The sequence below is a fragment of the Ranitomeya imitator genome, chromosome 1 (genome assembly GCF_032444005.1).
Source record: "Ranitomeya imitator isolate aRanImi1 chromosome 1, aRanImi1.pri, whole genome shotgun sequence".
NCBI lineage: Eukaryota > Metazoa > Chordata > Amphibia > Anura > Dendrobatidae > Ranitomeya > Ranitomeya imitator.
The window spans coordinates 218,562,941-218,579,001 of NC_091282.1; the positions used below are offsets into that span (position 1 = coordinate 218,562,941).

Below are 16,061 nucleotides of genomic sequence, written 5' to 3' on the forward strand. Positions count from 1 at the left end.
AGACCACATTTAAAAAAATAAAAAAATGAAAAAGTTCAAATCACCCCCCTTTCGCCCCATTCAAAATAAAACAATAAAAAAATCAAATATACACATATTTGGTATCGCTGCATTCAGAATTGCCTGAGCTATCAATATGCTAAACAGCGTAACGAGAAAAAAATTCAAAACTACTTTTTTTGGTCTCCACTACATTGCAATAAAATACAATAATGGGCGATCAAAAGAACGTATCTGTACCAAAATGGTGTCAGCTCAGCACTCAAAAAATAATCCCTCACTCAGCCCCAGATCACAAAAAATGGAGACACTACAGGTCTCAGAAAATGGCACTTTTTTTAAAACAAATTTTTGAATTTTTCTTCACCACTTAAATAAAAAAGAACCTATATATTTTTAGTGCCTTTGAACTTGTAATGACTTGGAGAATCATAATGGCAGCTCAGTTTTAGCATTTAGTGAGCATGGTAAAAAACAAACCAAAAAACAACTGTGAAATGGCGCTTTTTTGCAATTGCACTACATTTGGAATTTGTTTTCCCGTTTTCCAGAGCATGACATGTTAAAACCAATGCTGTCTTTCAAGAGTACAACTTTTCCTGCAATAATTAAGCCCTCACACGGCCATATTGACTGAAAAACAAAAAAGTTATCGCTCTGGGAAGAAGGGGAGCAAAAAACAGAAAAGAAGAAACTGAAATGCCAATGGTCGTTAAGGGGTTAAAATGAGTAGTAGAAAAAATTATCTTGCTGATTTTTGTATACAAAGCTCTAATGTAATGTGAAATGTATAATCTTCATACTTTATCAATGAAACTACAATAGGAGTTATGGAAGTTATTATTGCAATGGATAGACAATGCTCCATATCTGTAAACTATGGTCTACTTACTGGTTTTTAAAACACAAGACTTAAAGTGTGAATCCATTTGTGAACTTATTTTTCTGCATGATAATAATAAAAAAATAAATATTGTGCTATTTTCTCAGTCCCATCCTCTTTCACTTTGTATATTGGTGGCCATATACTTGTACATTATTTTATGAACACATACAGGCTGTGGTCGCTGCTAGCTATTCTGTACAGTGGACCCACTCACAATATAGCATAGGAAATGGCAACTTGACACTGTACATTGTATATGCAGGTGGTATCATAGGGACAATGCATTTGCACTAGGCTTTACAAGTGATATTAGCTGCTTTAAAAATCACATTTACAAAGAAAACAAACAATATATTTTACACTAATATTTATAAAGTCAGTAAACTGAAAGGAGATCTGTCTATGGAGGTATTTGTGGGGCTTACCTTCACATTTCTGTGTGGATTCACTCTGCTTATGACCAATAGGACACCTGCATTCATATGATCCATCTGTATTCAGGCAGTTACCTCCTTGACAGAGTCCTGGGATAGCTTGGCATTCATCAATATCTGGAAATTTTAAGAAACACTTTACAAAGAGAAGGTAATATAAAAACAAATAAAAAAAAAACACAAAAAAAATACAAATATAGCTGATCTTTGATTTTTGCTACTTGGCATGAATACTACTACTACTACTACTACTACTACTATTATTATTATTATTATTAATAAATAACAATTATTATTATGAGTAATGCAATTATTATTAATATGAAAACCAATGGTCACCCAAGGGGGTAACTACCATGAAGAGATCCAGAGTAACGTTAATTAAGGCTTTTATTGGAGAACTTTTGTAAAATGCATAAAATGCCCAAGCACCCTAACATAAGGTGGAGGCTAAGTGCAGTACATCATTAGGTTATATCAATTGCAAGGTAGTGATATCATAATAACATATTCATTTCAGTACATCTTAGCTGCCTAAGCATGCCCATAACACACAAACGGTGCCAATGTACATAATCAATTCCTATAATAATATCTACCTGCAGACAGCACAGCGTTCCACCTCACCCCAATGCATGTTTCGAACCAGGCTTCTTCCGGGTAGGTTCAGTCCTAGGGTCCCTGCTCTTCTCCATTTACACCTTTGGCCTGGGACAGCTCATAGAATCTCACGGTTTTCAGTATCATCTCTTTGCTGATGACACACAGATCTACATCTCTAGACCAGATATCACCACCCTACTAACCAGAATCCCTCAATGTCTATCCGCTATTTCATCCTTTCTCTCCGATAGATTTCTAAAACTTGACATGGACAAAACAGAATTCATTGTCTTTCCCCCATCTCACGCGACCCCCCAACGAACATATCCATTACAGTAAATGGCTGCCCACTCTCCCCAGTCCCACAAGCTCGCTGCCTCGGGGTAATCCTTGACACTGATCTCTCCTTCAAACCGCATATCCAAGCCCTTTCCATTTCCTGCTGCCTTCAACTCAAAAATATTTCACGGATCCGTACATTCCTAAACCAAGAATCTACAAAAACTCTAGTCCATGCCCTCATGCCTCACGCCTCAGGACTCGACTACTGTAACCTCCTGCTCTGTGGCCTCCCCTCGAACAGTCTCGCACCCCTCCAATCTATTCTAAATTCAGCTGCCCTACTAATCCACCTGTCCCCCCGCTATTCCCCAGCCTCTCCCCTCTGTCAATCCCTTCACTGGCTCCCCATTACCCAGAGACTCCAGTACAAAAGCCTAATCATGACATACAAGGCCATCCACAACCTGTCTCCTCCATACATCTGTGACCTCGTCTCCCGGTATTTTCCTGCACGCAACCTCCTATCCTCACAAGATCTCTTTCTCTACTCCCCTCTTATCTCCTCTTCCCACAATCGCATACAAGATTTCTTTCGCGTATCACCCCTACTCTGGAACTCTCTACCACAACATATCAGACTTTCACCTACCATCGAAACCTTCAAAAAGAACCTGAAGACCTTCCTCTTCCGGCAAACCTACAACCTGCAGTAACCACCGATCGACCAAACCACTGCATGACCAGCTCTATCCTCACCTACTCTATCCTCACCCAACCCTTGTAGATTGTGAGCCCTCGCGTGCAGGGTCCTCTCTCCTCCTGTACCAGCTGTGACTTGTATTGTTCAAGATTATTGTACTTTTTTATGTATACCCCTCCTCACATGTAAAGCGCCATGGAATAAATGGTGATAAAATGATAAATAAATAATGATAATAATATTATTACAACCTCCAGACATACAGGCCCCGTGAGACAAAAGAGGTCTCAATTTTTTTCCTCGTGAACCAGCGGTTGAGATATTGTGAGTAGCAGTCTCTCCCAACTCATCACCTGCTCAGTGCTCACAATCAATCTGTCATGGCCGATCAACCTCTCTCAGCACTCAGTGTGCTGGAGCATTTTCCTATATGTACTTAAGCATTACATTAAGATTATCCCCCAACCAGTAGGTGTCTGACTGCCACCTTACATAATATAAATGTTAAGCTGCATTCATACATTAGTATTTTGCATCACTAGTTTTACACAATTAGGAGTGAAAACAGAGAGATAAACTATAATTGAGAGACTTGTACAGTACAGGGTGGGCCATGTACATGGATACACCTAAATAAAATGGAAATGGTAAGTGATATCAACTTTCTGTTTGTGGCACATTAGTATATGGGAGGGGGAAACTTTTCAAGATGCGTAGTGACCATGGTGGCCATTTTGAAGTTGGCCATTTTGGATTCAACTTTATTTTCTCCAATGGGAAGAGGGTCATGTGACACATCAAACTTAGTTGAGAATTTCACAAGAAAAACAACGGTGTGCTTGGTTTTAACGTAGCTTTATTCTTTCCTGAGCTATTTACAAGTTTCTCTTAGTTTACAGCCATTGACATGTCGCTGAGGTTAACACATGAGGAGCGGATAGAAATTGTGTTGATGTCTGGTGAGCACAGTACCCAGGTCATTGCAGTAGATTTCAATGCATGACACCCTACGCAAGAAAACTGTAACCATTCCCATGTTATTTAGGTGTATCCATATAAATTGCCCACTCAAAAAAGTTTGCCTTATCACTGAACATAATGTTCTGTGTAAACTGAGGGTCCTCTTCCAATTTTTGTTTTGCCCATTCTGTAAATTCAGCTTGCCGATCTGGCATCAGTCGAACATCCCTTCGGCGGATATTAGCTACTCACAAATGGCACCCTTACAAAATACAGCTGCTGCAGCATCTCAATGAGGATGACCCAGATCGGCAAGCTGAAAAGTTTTCCCCCTCCCATATACTAATGTGCCACAAACAGGAAGTTGATATCACCAACCGTTCCCATTTTATTTAGATGTAACCATATAGGTGTATCCATATATATGGCCCACCCTGTACTTCTCTGTTTTGGAGCCAATCTTGGTTTTGACTGATGGACCAACAATACTGATGCGTATGCACACATGGGAGATTTCTGCTGGGGATCACAGAAGATCAATAGAGAATATCACAGTAGGTGTGATAGGTGGGAAAATCAGGTTTTTAAGAGTAATCTGACAAATTATCGCCATATTTGTGTGTATAAATACCGTTAAATCCCTTCTAGAGAAAAAAACATGTGCAAAACTTGGCTTCCCTACATGAAAGAATGCTTTTGGATTCTTTTGTGCACGTTTTCATCTAACACTAAGTGAAAACATCAACTGACTGTTACAAAATGCTGAAAAAGCAATAACTACTGTATGAAGAAATTCTTTTGGAAGAAAGCGTTACTTACATTCCCAACTTTGGACGATAAATCTTATTATTGCTCCATACAGCTATTCAAATTTTATTATGCCAGTAAGAACACCATGACATTATGACAAAATCCCATGTTATATTGAAAGATCTTACTAAACCTATATCTGTAAGACGTACACGGGATAAAGAAAAGATTGTAATTATAAAAGAGACTAAAGGCTCTTGCAGAATGTAATGTCACCGGGGAATAGATCTTTGTGTCTTATAACCTTTGACCAGTTCGCCCGCTGCTTGTTACTTTATCACTTAGCTATGCCTTTGTTCTCTGTTGTAATATACTGGTTATGTTCAAAATAAACAGGGAAAGTGCAGAAATCTCAGCAGTTCCCATTGTAGCACTGTCTAAAAGCAGAAGATTAAATAATTACTCAATCAAATTTTGCAGTTCGGCACACGGGTATTATGTTTCAAAGTTGATCATTAAAATCTATGTAACATGAAAACATTAATATAATAATGTCCGATTGTCTAAGGCAGCCCAACTCCTCCATACAAACAGAGGTGTGCACATTTATTTCAGGGGACTCAAAACATAAGATTGGGCATGTTGAAATTCAAGATCCCAATCTCTTAATACCACAACATCTGCCATAAAGAAGAGCTGAGAAATTCCGACATGTATTAAAGGGTCTGCTGCTCCATCCGAAATCAGGAGGTTTGGACAGCGAATGTGTGAGGGCAGCTTTCAACTCTTAAGATACCTCTATAAGGTTCTAACATTTTCATTTATTTTCTTAATTTTATCTATTTTATAGAACTGATATACCAGCAGATTGTCATTACTTGCTTCAATACCTTCCTTACGGTTCCCCATACTAGTTCTCAGGACAGAATTATACACAGTTTCCAGTTTCAAAAGAAATCAATGAAACTGTTAGTATATAATACTGAAGTATTTGAGGAAATTCCCTTTTTTCTGAATTATACCAGAACCCAGGGTCTACAATATACAGTTAAGTCCATATATATTTGGACAGAGACAACATTTTTCTTATTTTGGTTATAGACATTACCACAATTAATTTTAAACAAAACAATTCAGATGCAGTTGATGTTCAGACTTTCAGCTTTCATTTGAGGGTATCCACATTAAAATTGGATGAAGGGTTTAGGAGTTTCAGCTCCTTAACATGTGCCACCATGTTTTTAAAGGGACCAAAAGTAATTGGACAGATTAAATCATTTTAAATAAAATATTCATTTCTAGTACTTGGTTGAAAACCCTTTGTTGGCAATGACTGCCTGAAGTCTTGAACTTATGGACATCACCAGACGCTGTGTTTCCTCCTTTTTAATGCTCTGCCAGGTCTTTACTATGGTGGTTTTCAGTTGCTGTTTGTTTGTGGGCTTTTCTGTCTGAAGTTTAGTCTTTAACAAGTGAAATGCATGCTCAATTGGGTTGAGATCAGGTGACTGACTTGGCCATTCAAGAAAATTCCACTTATTTGCTTTAATAAACTCATGGGTTGCTTTGGCTTTATGTTTTGGGTCATTGTCCTTCTGTAGTATGAAACGGCGACCAATCAGTTTGGCTGCATTTGGCTGGATCTGAGCACACAGTATGTCTCTGAATACCTCAGAATTCATTCGGCTGCTTCTGTCCTGTGTCACATCATCCATAAACACTAGTGACCCAGTGCCACTGGCAGCCATGCATGCCCAAGCCATCACACTGCCTCCGCCGTGTTTTACAGTTGATGTGGTATGCTTTGGATCATGAGCTGTACCACACCTTCGCCATACTTTTCTCTTTCCATCATTCTGGTAGAGGTTGATCTTGGTTTCATCGGTCCAAAGAATTTTCTTCCAGAACTGTGCTGGCTTTTTTAGATGTTTTTTATCAAAGTCCAGTCTAGCCTTTTTATTCTTGATGCTTATGAGTGGCTTGCACCGTGCAGTGAACCCTCTGTATTTACTTACATGCAGTCTTCTCTTTATGGTAGATTTGGATATTGATACGCCTACCTCCTGGAGATTGTTGTTCACTTGGTTGGCTGTTGTGAAGGGGTTTCTCTTCACCATGGAGATTATTCTGCGATTATCCACCACTGTTGTCTTCCGTGGGCACCCAGGTCTTTTTGCATTGATGAGTTCACCAGAGCTTTCTTTCTTTCTCAGGATGTACCAAACTGTAGATTTTGCCACTCCTAATATTGTAGGTATTTCTCGGATGGTTTTTTTCTGTTTTTGCAGCTTAAGGATGGCTTGTTTCACCTGCATGGAGAGCTCCTTTGACCGCATGTTTACTGCACAGCAAAACCTTCCAAATGCAAGCACCACACCTCAAATCAACTCCAGACCTTTTATCTGCTTAATTGAGGATGATATAATGAAGGAATTGCCTACACCTGTCCATGAAATAGCCCTGGAGTCAATTGTCCAATTACTTTTGGTCCCTTTAAAAACAGGGTGGCACATGTTAAGGAGCTGAGACTCCTAATCCCTTCATCCAATTTTAATGTGGATACCTTCAAATGAAAGCTGAAAGTCTGAACTTCAACTGCATCTGAATTGTTTTGTTTAAAATTCATTGTGGTAATGTCTATAACCAAAATTAGAAAAATGTTGTCTCTGTCCAAATATAACATAGTAACATAGTTAGTAAGGCCGAAAAAAGACATTTGTCCATCCAGTTCAGCCTATATTCCATCATAATAAATCCCCAGATCTACGTCCTTCTACAGAACCTAATAATTGTATGATACAATATTGTTCTGCTCCAGGAAGACATCCAGGCCTCTCTTGAACCCCTCGACTGAGTTCGCCATCACCACCTCCTCAGGCAAGCAATTCCAGATTCTCACTGCCCTAACAGTAAAGAATCCTCTTCTATGTTGGTGGAAAAACCTTCTCTCCTCCAGACGCAAAGAATGCCCCCTTGTGCCCGTCACCTTCCTTGGTATAAACAGATCCTCAGCGAGATATTTGTATTGTCCCCTTATATACTTATACATGGTTATTAGATCGCCCCTCAGTCGTCTTTTTTCTAGACTAAATAATCCTAATTTCGCTAATCTATCTGGGTATTGTAGTTCTCCCATCCCCTTTATTAATTTTGTTGCCCTCCTTTGTACTCTCTCTAGTTCCATTATATACTTCCTGAGCACCGGTGCCCAAAACTGGACACAGTACTCCATGTGCGGTCTAACTAGGGATTTGTACAGAGGCAGTATAATGCTCTCATCATGTGTATCCAGACCTCTTTTAATGCACCCCATGATCCTGTTTGCCTTGGCAGCTGCTGCCTGGCACTGGCTGCTCCAGGTAAGTTTATCATTAACTAGGATCCCCAAGTCCTTCTCCCTGTCAGATTTACCCAGTGGTTTCCCGTTCAGTGTGTAATGGTGATATTGATTCCCTCTTCCCATGTGTATAACCTTACATTTATCATTGTTAAACCTCATCTGCCACCTTTCAGCCCAAGTTTCCAACTTATCCAGATCCATCTGTAGCAGAATACTATCTTCTCTTGTATTAACTGCTTTACATAGTTTTGTATCATCTGCAAATATCGATATTTTACTGTGTAAACCTTCTACCAGATCATTAATGAATATGTTGAAGAGAACAGGTCCCAATACTGACCCCTGCGGTACCCCACTGGTCACAGCGACCCAGTTAGAGACTATACCATTTATAACCACCCTCTGCTTTCTATCACTAAGCCAGTTACTAACCCATTTACACACATTTTCCCCCAGACCAAGCATTCTCATTTTGTGTACCAACCTCTTGTGCGGCACGGTATCAAACGCTTTGGAAAAATCGAGATATACCACGTCCAATGACTCACCGTGGTCCAGTCTATAGCTTACCTCTTCATAAAAACTGATTAGATTGGTTTGACAGGAGCGATTTCTCATAAACCCATGCTGATATGGAGTTAAACAGTTATTCTCATTGAGATAATCCAGAATAACATCCCTCAGAAACCCTTCAAATATTTTACCAACAATAGAGGTTAGACTTACTGGCCTATAATTTCCAGGTTCACTTTTAGAGCCCTTTTTGAATATTGGCACCACATTTGCTATATGGACTTAACTGTATAGTGCTAACTACTGAGCCCCCGTTATGCCCAGAAATTGTCCTGGTTCAGATTATTTTTGATAGTCTCAATGATTTGTCACCTGGTACCCAACAATTGTATGAATTTACGAAGAAAGCTGATGAAGAAGGCTCATGTGGCCATAATAGAGTACACTGCAAGGAGCCATTTTTCTTTAACCCATAGGTACAGTGAATCACTGATCGACATAGGGTCATATGGCTAGCCCTTCCAGTATTATAAGAGTTCTTTGGTAAGTTCTTCTGTAATGCGTCTCTTACTGGGCTCCTTACTGTAGTTTGGATTAAATACTGTTTTATGAGCAGAATATTATCACTAGAGGATTAGTAAAGCTGTTGCAATGTAGTCCCGTAATCCTACATCTTTAAGAGATTTGTACAACCCAGCCCCCACCACTGATTGGCTGCTTTCTGCCTATGCATAGTGTACACAGAAATATGTCAATCATTGGTGTGGGCGGAGTTATACAGGGATCAACATTCATAAGAACAGGTGGATACGCAGCAGATAAAACAGTAATTTTATCAAAATTTCAGCAAGTACTACATCACTGGAATAAGGGGTTCGGCCCCTACATCAGGCTGCTTTCAGATGGGGTAGCAAAAAACTTATGACAGATTGCCTTTAAGAATCACGAACCTTTATGAATTCCTAATGTGCTAATATTACACAAAAACACACATACGGGGTTTGTAGAATCTATTTTTCTATACTCAACGGATGGTTCTGGCTCTTTATGTTTTTCTAATGTGAATTTCAAACATACATTAGCTTTTCTCGCCTGATAACATATCATAACCTATTATAGATGAATAGGCCCAGTGTGTGCGCACTAGAGGTTTAAAAAAATATAGGCTTGCAGCTAATATAATATAAAAGCATGCAATTCCTCAGTGTTTTAAGGGTTGATTGGCACGGCGGTTTAAGTAGTGTAACCATTGAGTTCTCAGTTAAATATATTGATTTATGCTATGTCCAGGAAATGAATTTATTACACATATACATTAGTACGGAGCAGTTTACCTTGGCAGGCTCCACTGCGTATATTGGGAATGTAGCCACGGCGGCAGGGTTGTGGTTGAGCGGGGCACATCTCACATGGGTGTCCCCAGGCGCGTCCAATAGTTGCACAGCACAGAGTTTTTGTGCACACGATACCAGTCACCTGACCCTGACACATCTGATTGCTGACTTGCGTGAAGCAGGGCCCTGTTCTGTAGTCTGCAAGTAAAAACAGCAAAAGAAAATATTCAAATCCGGTCGGCACCATCTGATGATCTCGAAAGCTCAAATTCAGCAAAACTACCAGGAAAACAGAAATATGAGAAATTTGAAAGCCCACATGACACATTTATATTGTTAGCATACACTCACGTTTTAGCTTTCATTTTATTACATTTAGAGAACATTTGTCTAATTAGACTTGAAAAACACACAACTAACTGTAATATAAATTTGAATGACATGTAGATATGATATGAATGAACAGCTATAATATCGGCTCAATGAAACGTTAACAGATTACAATCTACTTGCAGTGGATGAGTTCGAATTTCTTAAAAAATTCTCACCCAAAGTGCCATAAAACAAAATGATGTAAACGGCATGACGATCATTTTCATTTTTTATTTTATTCGGTATGTCGTGTGGATTTTAATGGATTTAAGTGGGAACAAGACGTTCTTTAATAAAAATGAAGTTTCCACAATAATGAATATCTTTTGTTTCTACAAATAAAGACTTCCATTTTTTTTTAAAAACCAGATGTTTGACACTCCTCAAGAAAGGATTGTGGCGAGCAGAATTAACCACAGAGACATAGCTGCTAAAGATAGTATGGAAAAGATAATGTTTGTGATTAGCTAACAACGTACCAAACTTCAAAGCGATAATCGAACGTCACTCTAAAATGTAAAGTATACGTCCAGTTAGTAGATGACACTATATATGCTGAAATATAAGGAGACCACAGCTGCTTCTTATTTCTGCACTTTGCAAGTGGCACACATCACGGACATTTTAGCATTATGTTTGAGACACAGAAAGGACTGTCAAAGATTTCTCTATTAGGCTAGGGTCACACTGCGTTATGGTGGTACGTTTAACGGACTACGTTACACCGCGGCATAACGCGGTGTAACGTAGTCCGTTAACACCTGCATTGATTGTAATGGCGAACGCATTGCTAGCGCACGTCCACATTGGGCATGCACTAGCGATGTGCCGTCATTTGAGTGACAGACCGCGAACGCTGCTTGCAGCCTTCGTGGTCCGTTCCTCGCTAGCGCAGATCGGGGATCTCCGCTAGTGGGATCGGCTAACGCGATCCCTTTTGGGACATTGCGTTAGCACAGTCCGTAGTGCTGTGCGCTAAACGGACTGCCCTAACGCAATGTGACCCTAGCCTTACACATGAAGCTTGCACTCAGTACTCTTTGGCACTAAAAAAAACCCCGCTCCTTCAAGACAACCACTTTTCCTTTACACCATTCAAATACGCCCTATGGCCTAATTGTAGGGTACATTGTTAAACACGGTCACCCATTTATTTCCATTGGTTCCATTTTATAGCACTGTGTAAATATTTTAGATAGCTGTGCAAAAATAGCTGTAATGTAAGAATGCTTTCAAAAACAGGAGTGTTTAAAGATTATATTTATCCATTAACAAAATGCAAAGTGAATAAACAGAATCAGATTCAGCATTTGGTGTTACTATTCATTGCCTTCAAAATAGCCTCAAAACATAAATTCTCGTAGGTACACTTGCACACAGCTTTTGAAGGAACTAGGCAGTAGATTCTTGGAGAACCAATATGACAGATCTTCCGTGGAACTAGGCATCTGAAAGTCCCTTACCATCTCCATGTAATTCCACACAGACTCAATGTTGAGATCAGGGCTATTTGAGGGACACATTATCACTTCCAGGATGATATCTATCTATCTCAACAGAAAACAAAATATGAGCGGCACACTCCCTCATCCAACGATATTAACAAAACTGTGTACAGGGTATGCCACTAGATGCCACTCATCCATATACCGCTGACTTCAGGCTTCGGGTGCTCCTTCAGAAAAAAAGACTTCTATCCACATAATCCTTGTGAGAAAAGCAGTGAGGGCACTCACCAGTCTTCAAAAGTCACTTCTTTATTAATCACAACTCCAGATAAAATTCATGGCCGGGGGAGAGGGAGCCAAAGCTCGTGTGAGCAGGGGAGGACGACAGCCATTTCGCGCTGTGCCTGTGCTTCTACGGGACTCCCCTGCTCACACGAGCTTCGGCTCCCTCTCCCCCGGCCATGAATTTTATCTGGAGTTGTGATTAATAAAGAAGTGACTTTTGAAGACTGGTGAGTGCCCTCATTGCTTTTCTCACAAGGATTATATCTATCTATCTCTCTATCTATCTATCTAGAAAAAAAGCAGCACCAGTGAGAATAGGGTGCATAGGTACATATCAGTCCTTCAATACAGTCCAAAGTATTAAGGCAGCAAACCAAATAAAGATATAATCTAAGTGCTATTTATTAGCCCATGTGGCAACATTTCGTCCAAAAGTGTGGACCTTTCTCAAGCCTAGAAAAAGTCTACACTTTTGGACCAAAACGTCACCACACTAAGATCTAAGAACACTTAGATTATATCTTTATATGGTGTGCTGCCTCAGTTCTATCTATCTATCTATCTATCTATCTATCTATCTATCTATCTATCTAAAAATCAAAATTGGAACGGCATCCAATATTACCACAGTTGCCGTGCAACGCTTTCCAAACCAGTGATCCAATGGCTTCCAATAATAAGAATAAAAAAGGAAAACAGCACAAAGTAATGAAAAAAAAGGGCTTTAATGCCTGAACGACGTGGCAACGTTTCGGATATGGTATCCTTTTTTTGGCTTGAAAAAGGATACCATATCCGAAACGTAGCCACGCCATTCAGGCATTAAAGCCCATTTTTTTTCATTTCTTTGTGCTGTTTTCCTTTTTTATTCTTATCTATCTATCTATCTATCTATCTATCTATCTATCTATCTATCTATCTATCTATCTATCTATCTAACTATCTGCCTTGTAGATTGTAAGCTTATGAGCAGGGCTCCCATTCCTAATGTATCTGTTTAAACTGTCTTACCTTGTATTGAATTTATTGTCTGTATATGTACCCATATATTTGTAATGGGCTGCGGAATATGTTGGTGCTATATAAAATAAAATTATTATTATTATCTATCTAATATCCATCTGGGAGTCCAATAGATGATGCTACTTAGTGAGTGACAGTCTTTCCTGTATGGGTGTGCAGATAGAAATATCTGTTAAGCACTAAGGTGGTACAATAGAAATACTGCACTGTACTGTATTATTTCCACCAATACAATATAACATGATGCTTTAAAATTTAAAGAGCAGCATAGCGGTTCACTGGTTAGCATTGAGGCCTTGATTTTAAGTCCAAAAAGATGGTTTGGAGGCAGAGCCAGACTTGATTGCATACGATAATGTCGGTTAAGCGCTGTGGAATTAATGGCGCTATATAAGTGAGTAAAATAAATAAATACTTTAACAGTACATTACATGAAATGATGTTTACATAGAAATCACTCATGGTCAGCACTAGTCTTTGATACCAGCTGCAATCAAACTGCAGTCAAAGTTCTAGAGGTCTATTTACCATGTCTCTTTGGTACCGTGGTGCTCGGTAATATACAAACAAGTTCAAATCAAATTAAGAACATCGCTCAGCACTCCCTAAAACCTGATAGATATCCTTCATTTCATCTCTCGATGTAAAAAGTCAAAATATCCCAAGAAGACAAGCAGAATTTGGCCTATGGTTGTTTTGCATTCTCCGATGCATTATAAAGGCCCTCAGTTTAGTGAGCATCTCTAAGCTTGAATCCTCTAGTGTAACATGACTCTCAATACAATATCAATGTAACAATTACAAAACATTAAAGATAGTATTTACAAATATTAATATCTATATGGGCAAATCAAACACTACCAGGCAGAGTTCACCCATGATACTAATTAGATAGTTACATATTTACATATAGTTACATAGTTAGCAAGGCCGAAAAAAGACATTTGTCCATCCAGTTCAGCATATATTCCATCAGAATAAATCTCCAGATCTAAATCCTTCTAAAGAACCTTATAACTGTAAGATACAATATTGTTATGCTCCAGGAAGACATCCAGGCCTCTCATGAACCCCTGGACTGAGTTCACCATCACCACCTGCTCAGGCAAGCAATTCCAGATTCTCACTGCCCTAACAGTAAAGAATCCTCTTCTATGTTGGTGGAAAAACCTACTCTCCTCCAGACGCAGAGAATGCCCCCTTGTGCCCGTCACTTTCTTTGGTATAAACAGATCCTCGGAGAGATATTTGTATTGTCCCCTTATATACTTATATAAGGTTATTAAATATTTGGTGGGGGATTGGTGAAAGTTATTGTGACGCTGACTCACGTCTCACAGACACTACATGAGACAAGGAAATCAAGGCGTCTGAGGTCAAATACCAGGAGAGCACATCAAAGGCAAAGGGGCAATACAAACGAATGGTCAAAAGGCAGAGTCTGAGGTCATGCAACAAAGATCTGAGTAGCTGAACACAGAGCACAAGACACACACACATCATTGAGCAAAACTACAACTGGCAATTGTCTGACCATTGTCAGTCAGCTAAATAGCCAGGTAATCACACAGAACTGGACAGACACCTGGGGCAAACTCAGCGAGACCAGCAGATTTGGCAACTGGGTATTTGCTCACCATATCGACAGCACGGTAAATCCTTAACTCTGACTTGACTCCAATTTATATAATTTATACAGTTATTTTCTGTATTTTATTTTTGATATTCTATCTCTCAATGTTAAACATAACCTACACTTAAAATTATAGACTGTTCATGTCTTTGTCAATAGGCAAACTTAAAAAATCATCAAGTGTTCAAATAATTATTTCCTTCACTGTATATCAAACAAATGTTCAGATAATACTATAAATATTGTAGCACTAGATGGTGGCCCGATTCTAACACATCGGGTATTCTAGAATATGTATGTAGTTTATTTATGAAGTTTTCAGAAAAATTCAATTCATACAAAGGATTCGACCGGTCGTGACCAATAAATGAAGCGTGATTCAATTTCCGCGCCAATTCGCGGGCGGGCAGCGACTGTCACTGGTTGTTCGTGGCTGAGCGTGACCAATCAGTGAAGCCAGGGCCGGCTCCGGGTTTTTGAGGGCCCCGGGTGAAAGATTCTCAGTGGGCCCCCCTCTTTAACACATACCACGATTCATGATGCACAGATACAGCAGAGAAATATAGCACAGCCCACGTAGCGTATAACACAGCCCACATAGTGTATAACACAGCCCATGTAGTATATAACATAGCCCATGAAGTACATAACACAGCCAAAGTATTATATAACACAGCCACGTAGTATATAGCACAGCCATGTAGTATATAGCACAGACACGTAGTATTTTGCCCAGCCACGTAGAATATTGCCCAGCCACGTAGTATATTGCCCAGCCACATAGTATATAGCACAGACATGTAGTATATAGCACAAACACATAGTATATTGCCCAGCCACGTAATATATTGCACAGCCACATAGTATATTGCACAGCCACATAATATATTGCACAGCCACATAGTATATAGCACAGCCACGTAGTATATAGCACAGAGACATAGTATGTAACACTGCCCATGCAGTATATAACCCAGGCCACATAGTATAGAGCACAGCAATGTAGTATATTGCCCAGCTACGTAATATATATCACAGCCACATAGTATATACACAGCCCACATAGTATATAGCACAGAGATGTAATTTATAACACAGCCCACGCAGTATCTAACACAGCCCACATAGTATATAGCAATGTGGGCACCATATCCCTGTTAAAAAAAGAATTAAAATAAAAAATAGTTATATACTCACCTTCCGTCTTCCCCCGGATCCAGCCCAGGCATTTAACGATGCTCCTCCCGACGCTCCGGTCCCAAGAGTGCATTGCGGTCTCGTGAGATGATGACATAGCAGTCTTGCGAGACCGCTATGTTATTATCTCTCGAGAACGCAATGCATGGACCGGACCGTCGCGAGGAGCGGGAAAGGCCTGGGCTGGATCCGGGGGCCAACAGAAGGTGAGTATATAATGATTTTTTAATTTTTTTATTATTTTTAACATTAGATCTTTTTACTATTGATGCTGCGTAGGCAGCATCAATAGTAAAAAGTT

At 39.5% G+C, this 16,061-nt stretch overlaps 1 protein-coding gene across 1 annotated transcript in view; it reads right to left on the bottom strand.

Moving 5' to 3' along the window:
• Window positions 1-16,061, bottom strand: part of FBN2 (fibrillin 2) — a 403,326-nt gene that overhangs the window by 306,586 nt on the left and 80,679 nt on the right. Inside the window, exons 6-7 of the mRNA XM_069753996.1 lie at window positions 9,803-10,000; window positions 1,312-1,437 (exon numbers count right to left, since the gene is read on the bottom strand). Of these exons, the coding sequence (XP_069610097.1) occupies window positions 1,312-1,437; window positions 9,803-10,000 (324 nt within the window). The remainder of the gene's footprint in view (window positions 1-1,311; window positions 1,438-9,802; window positions 10,001-16,061) is intronic.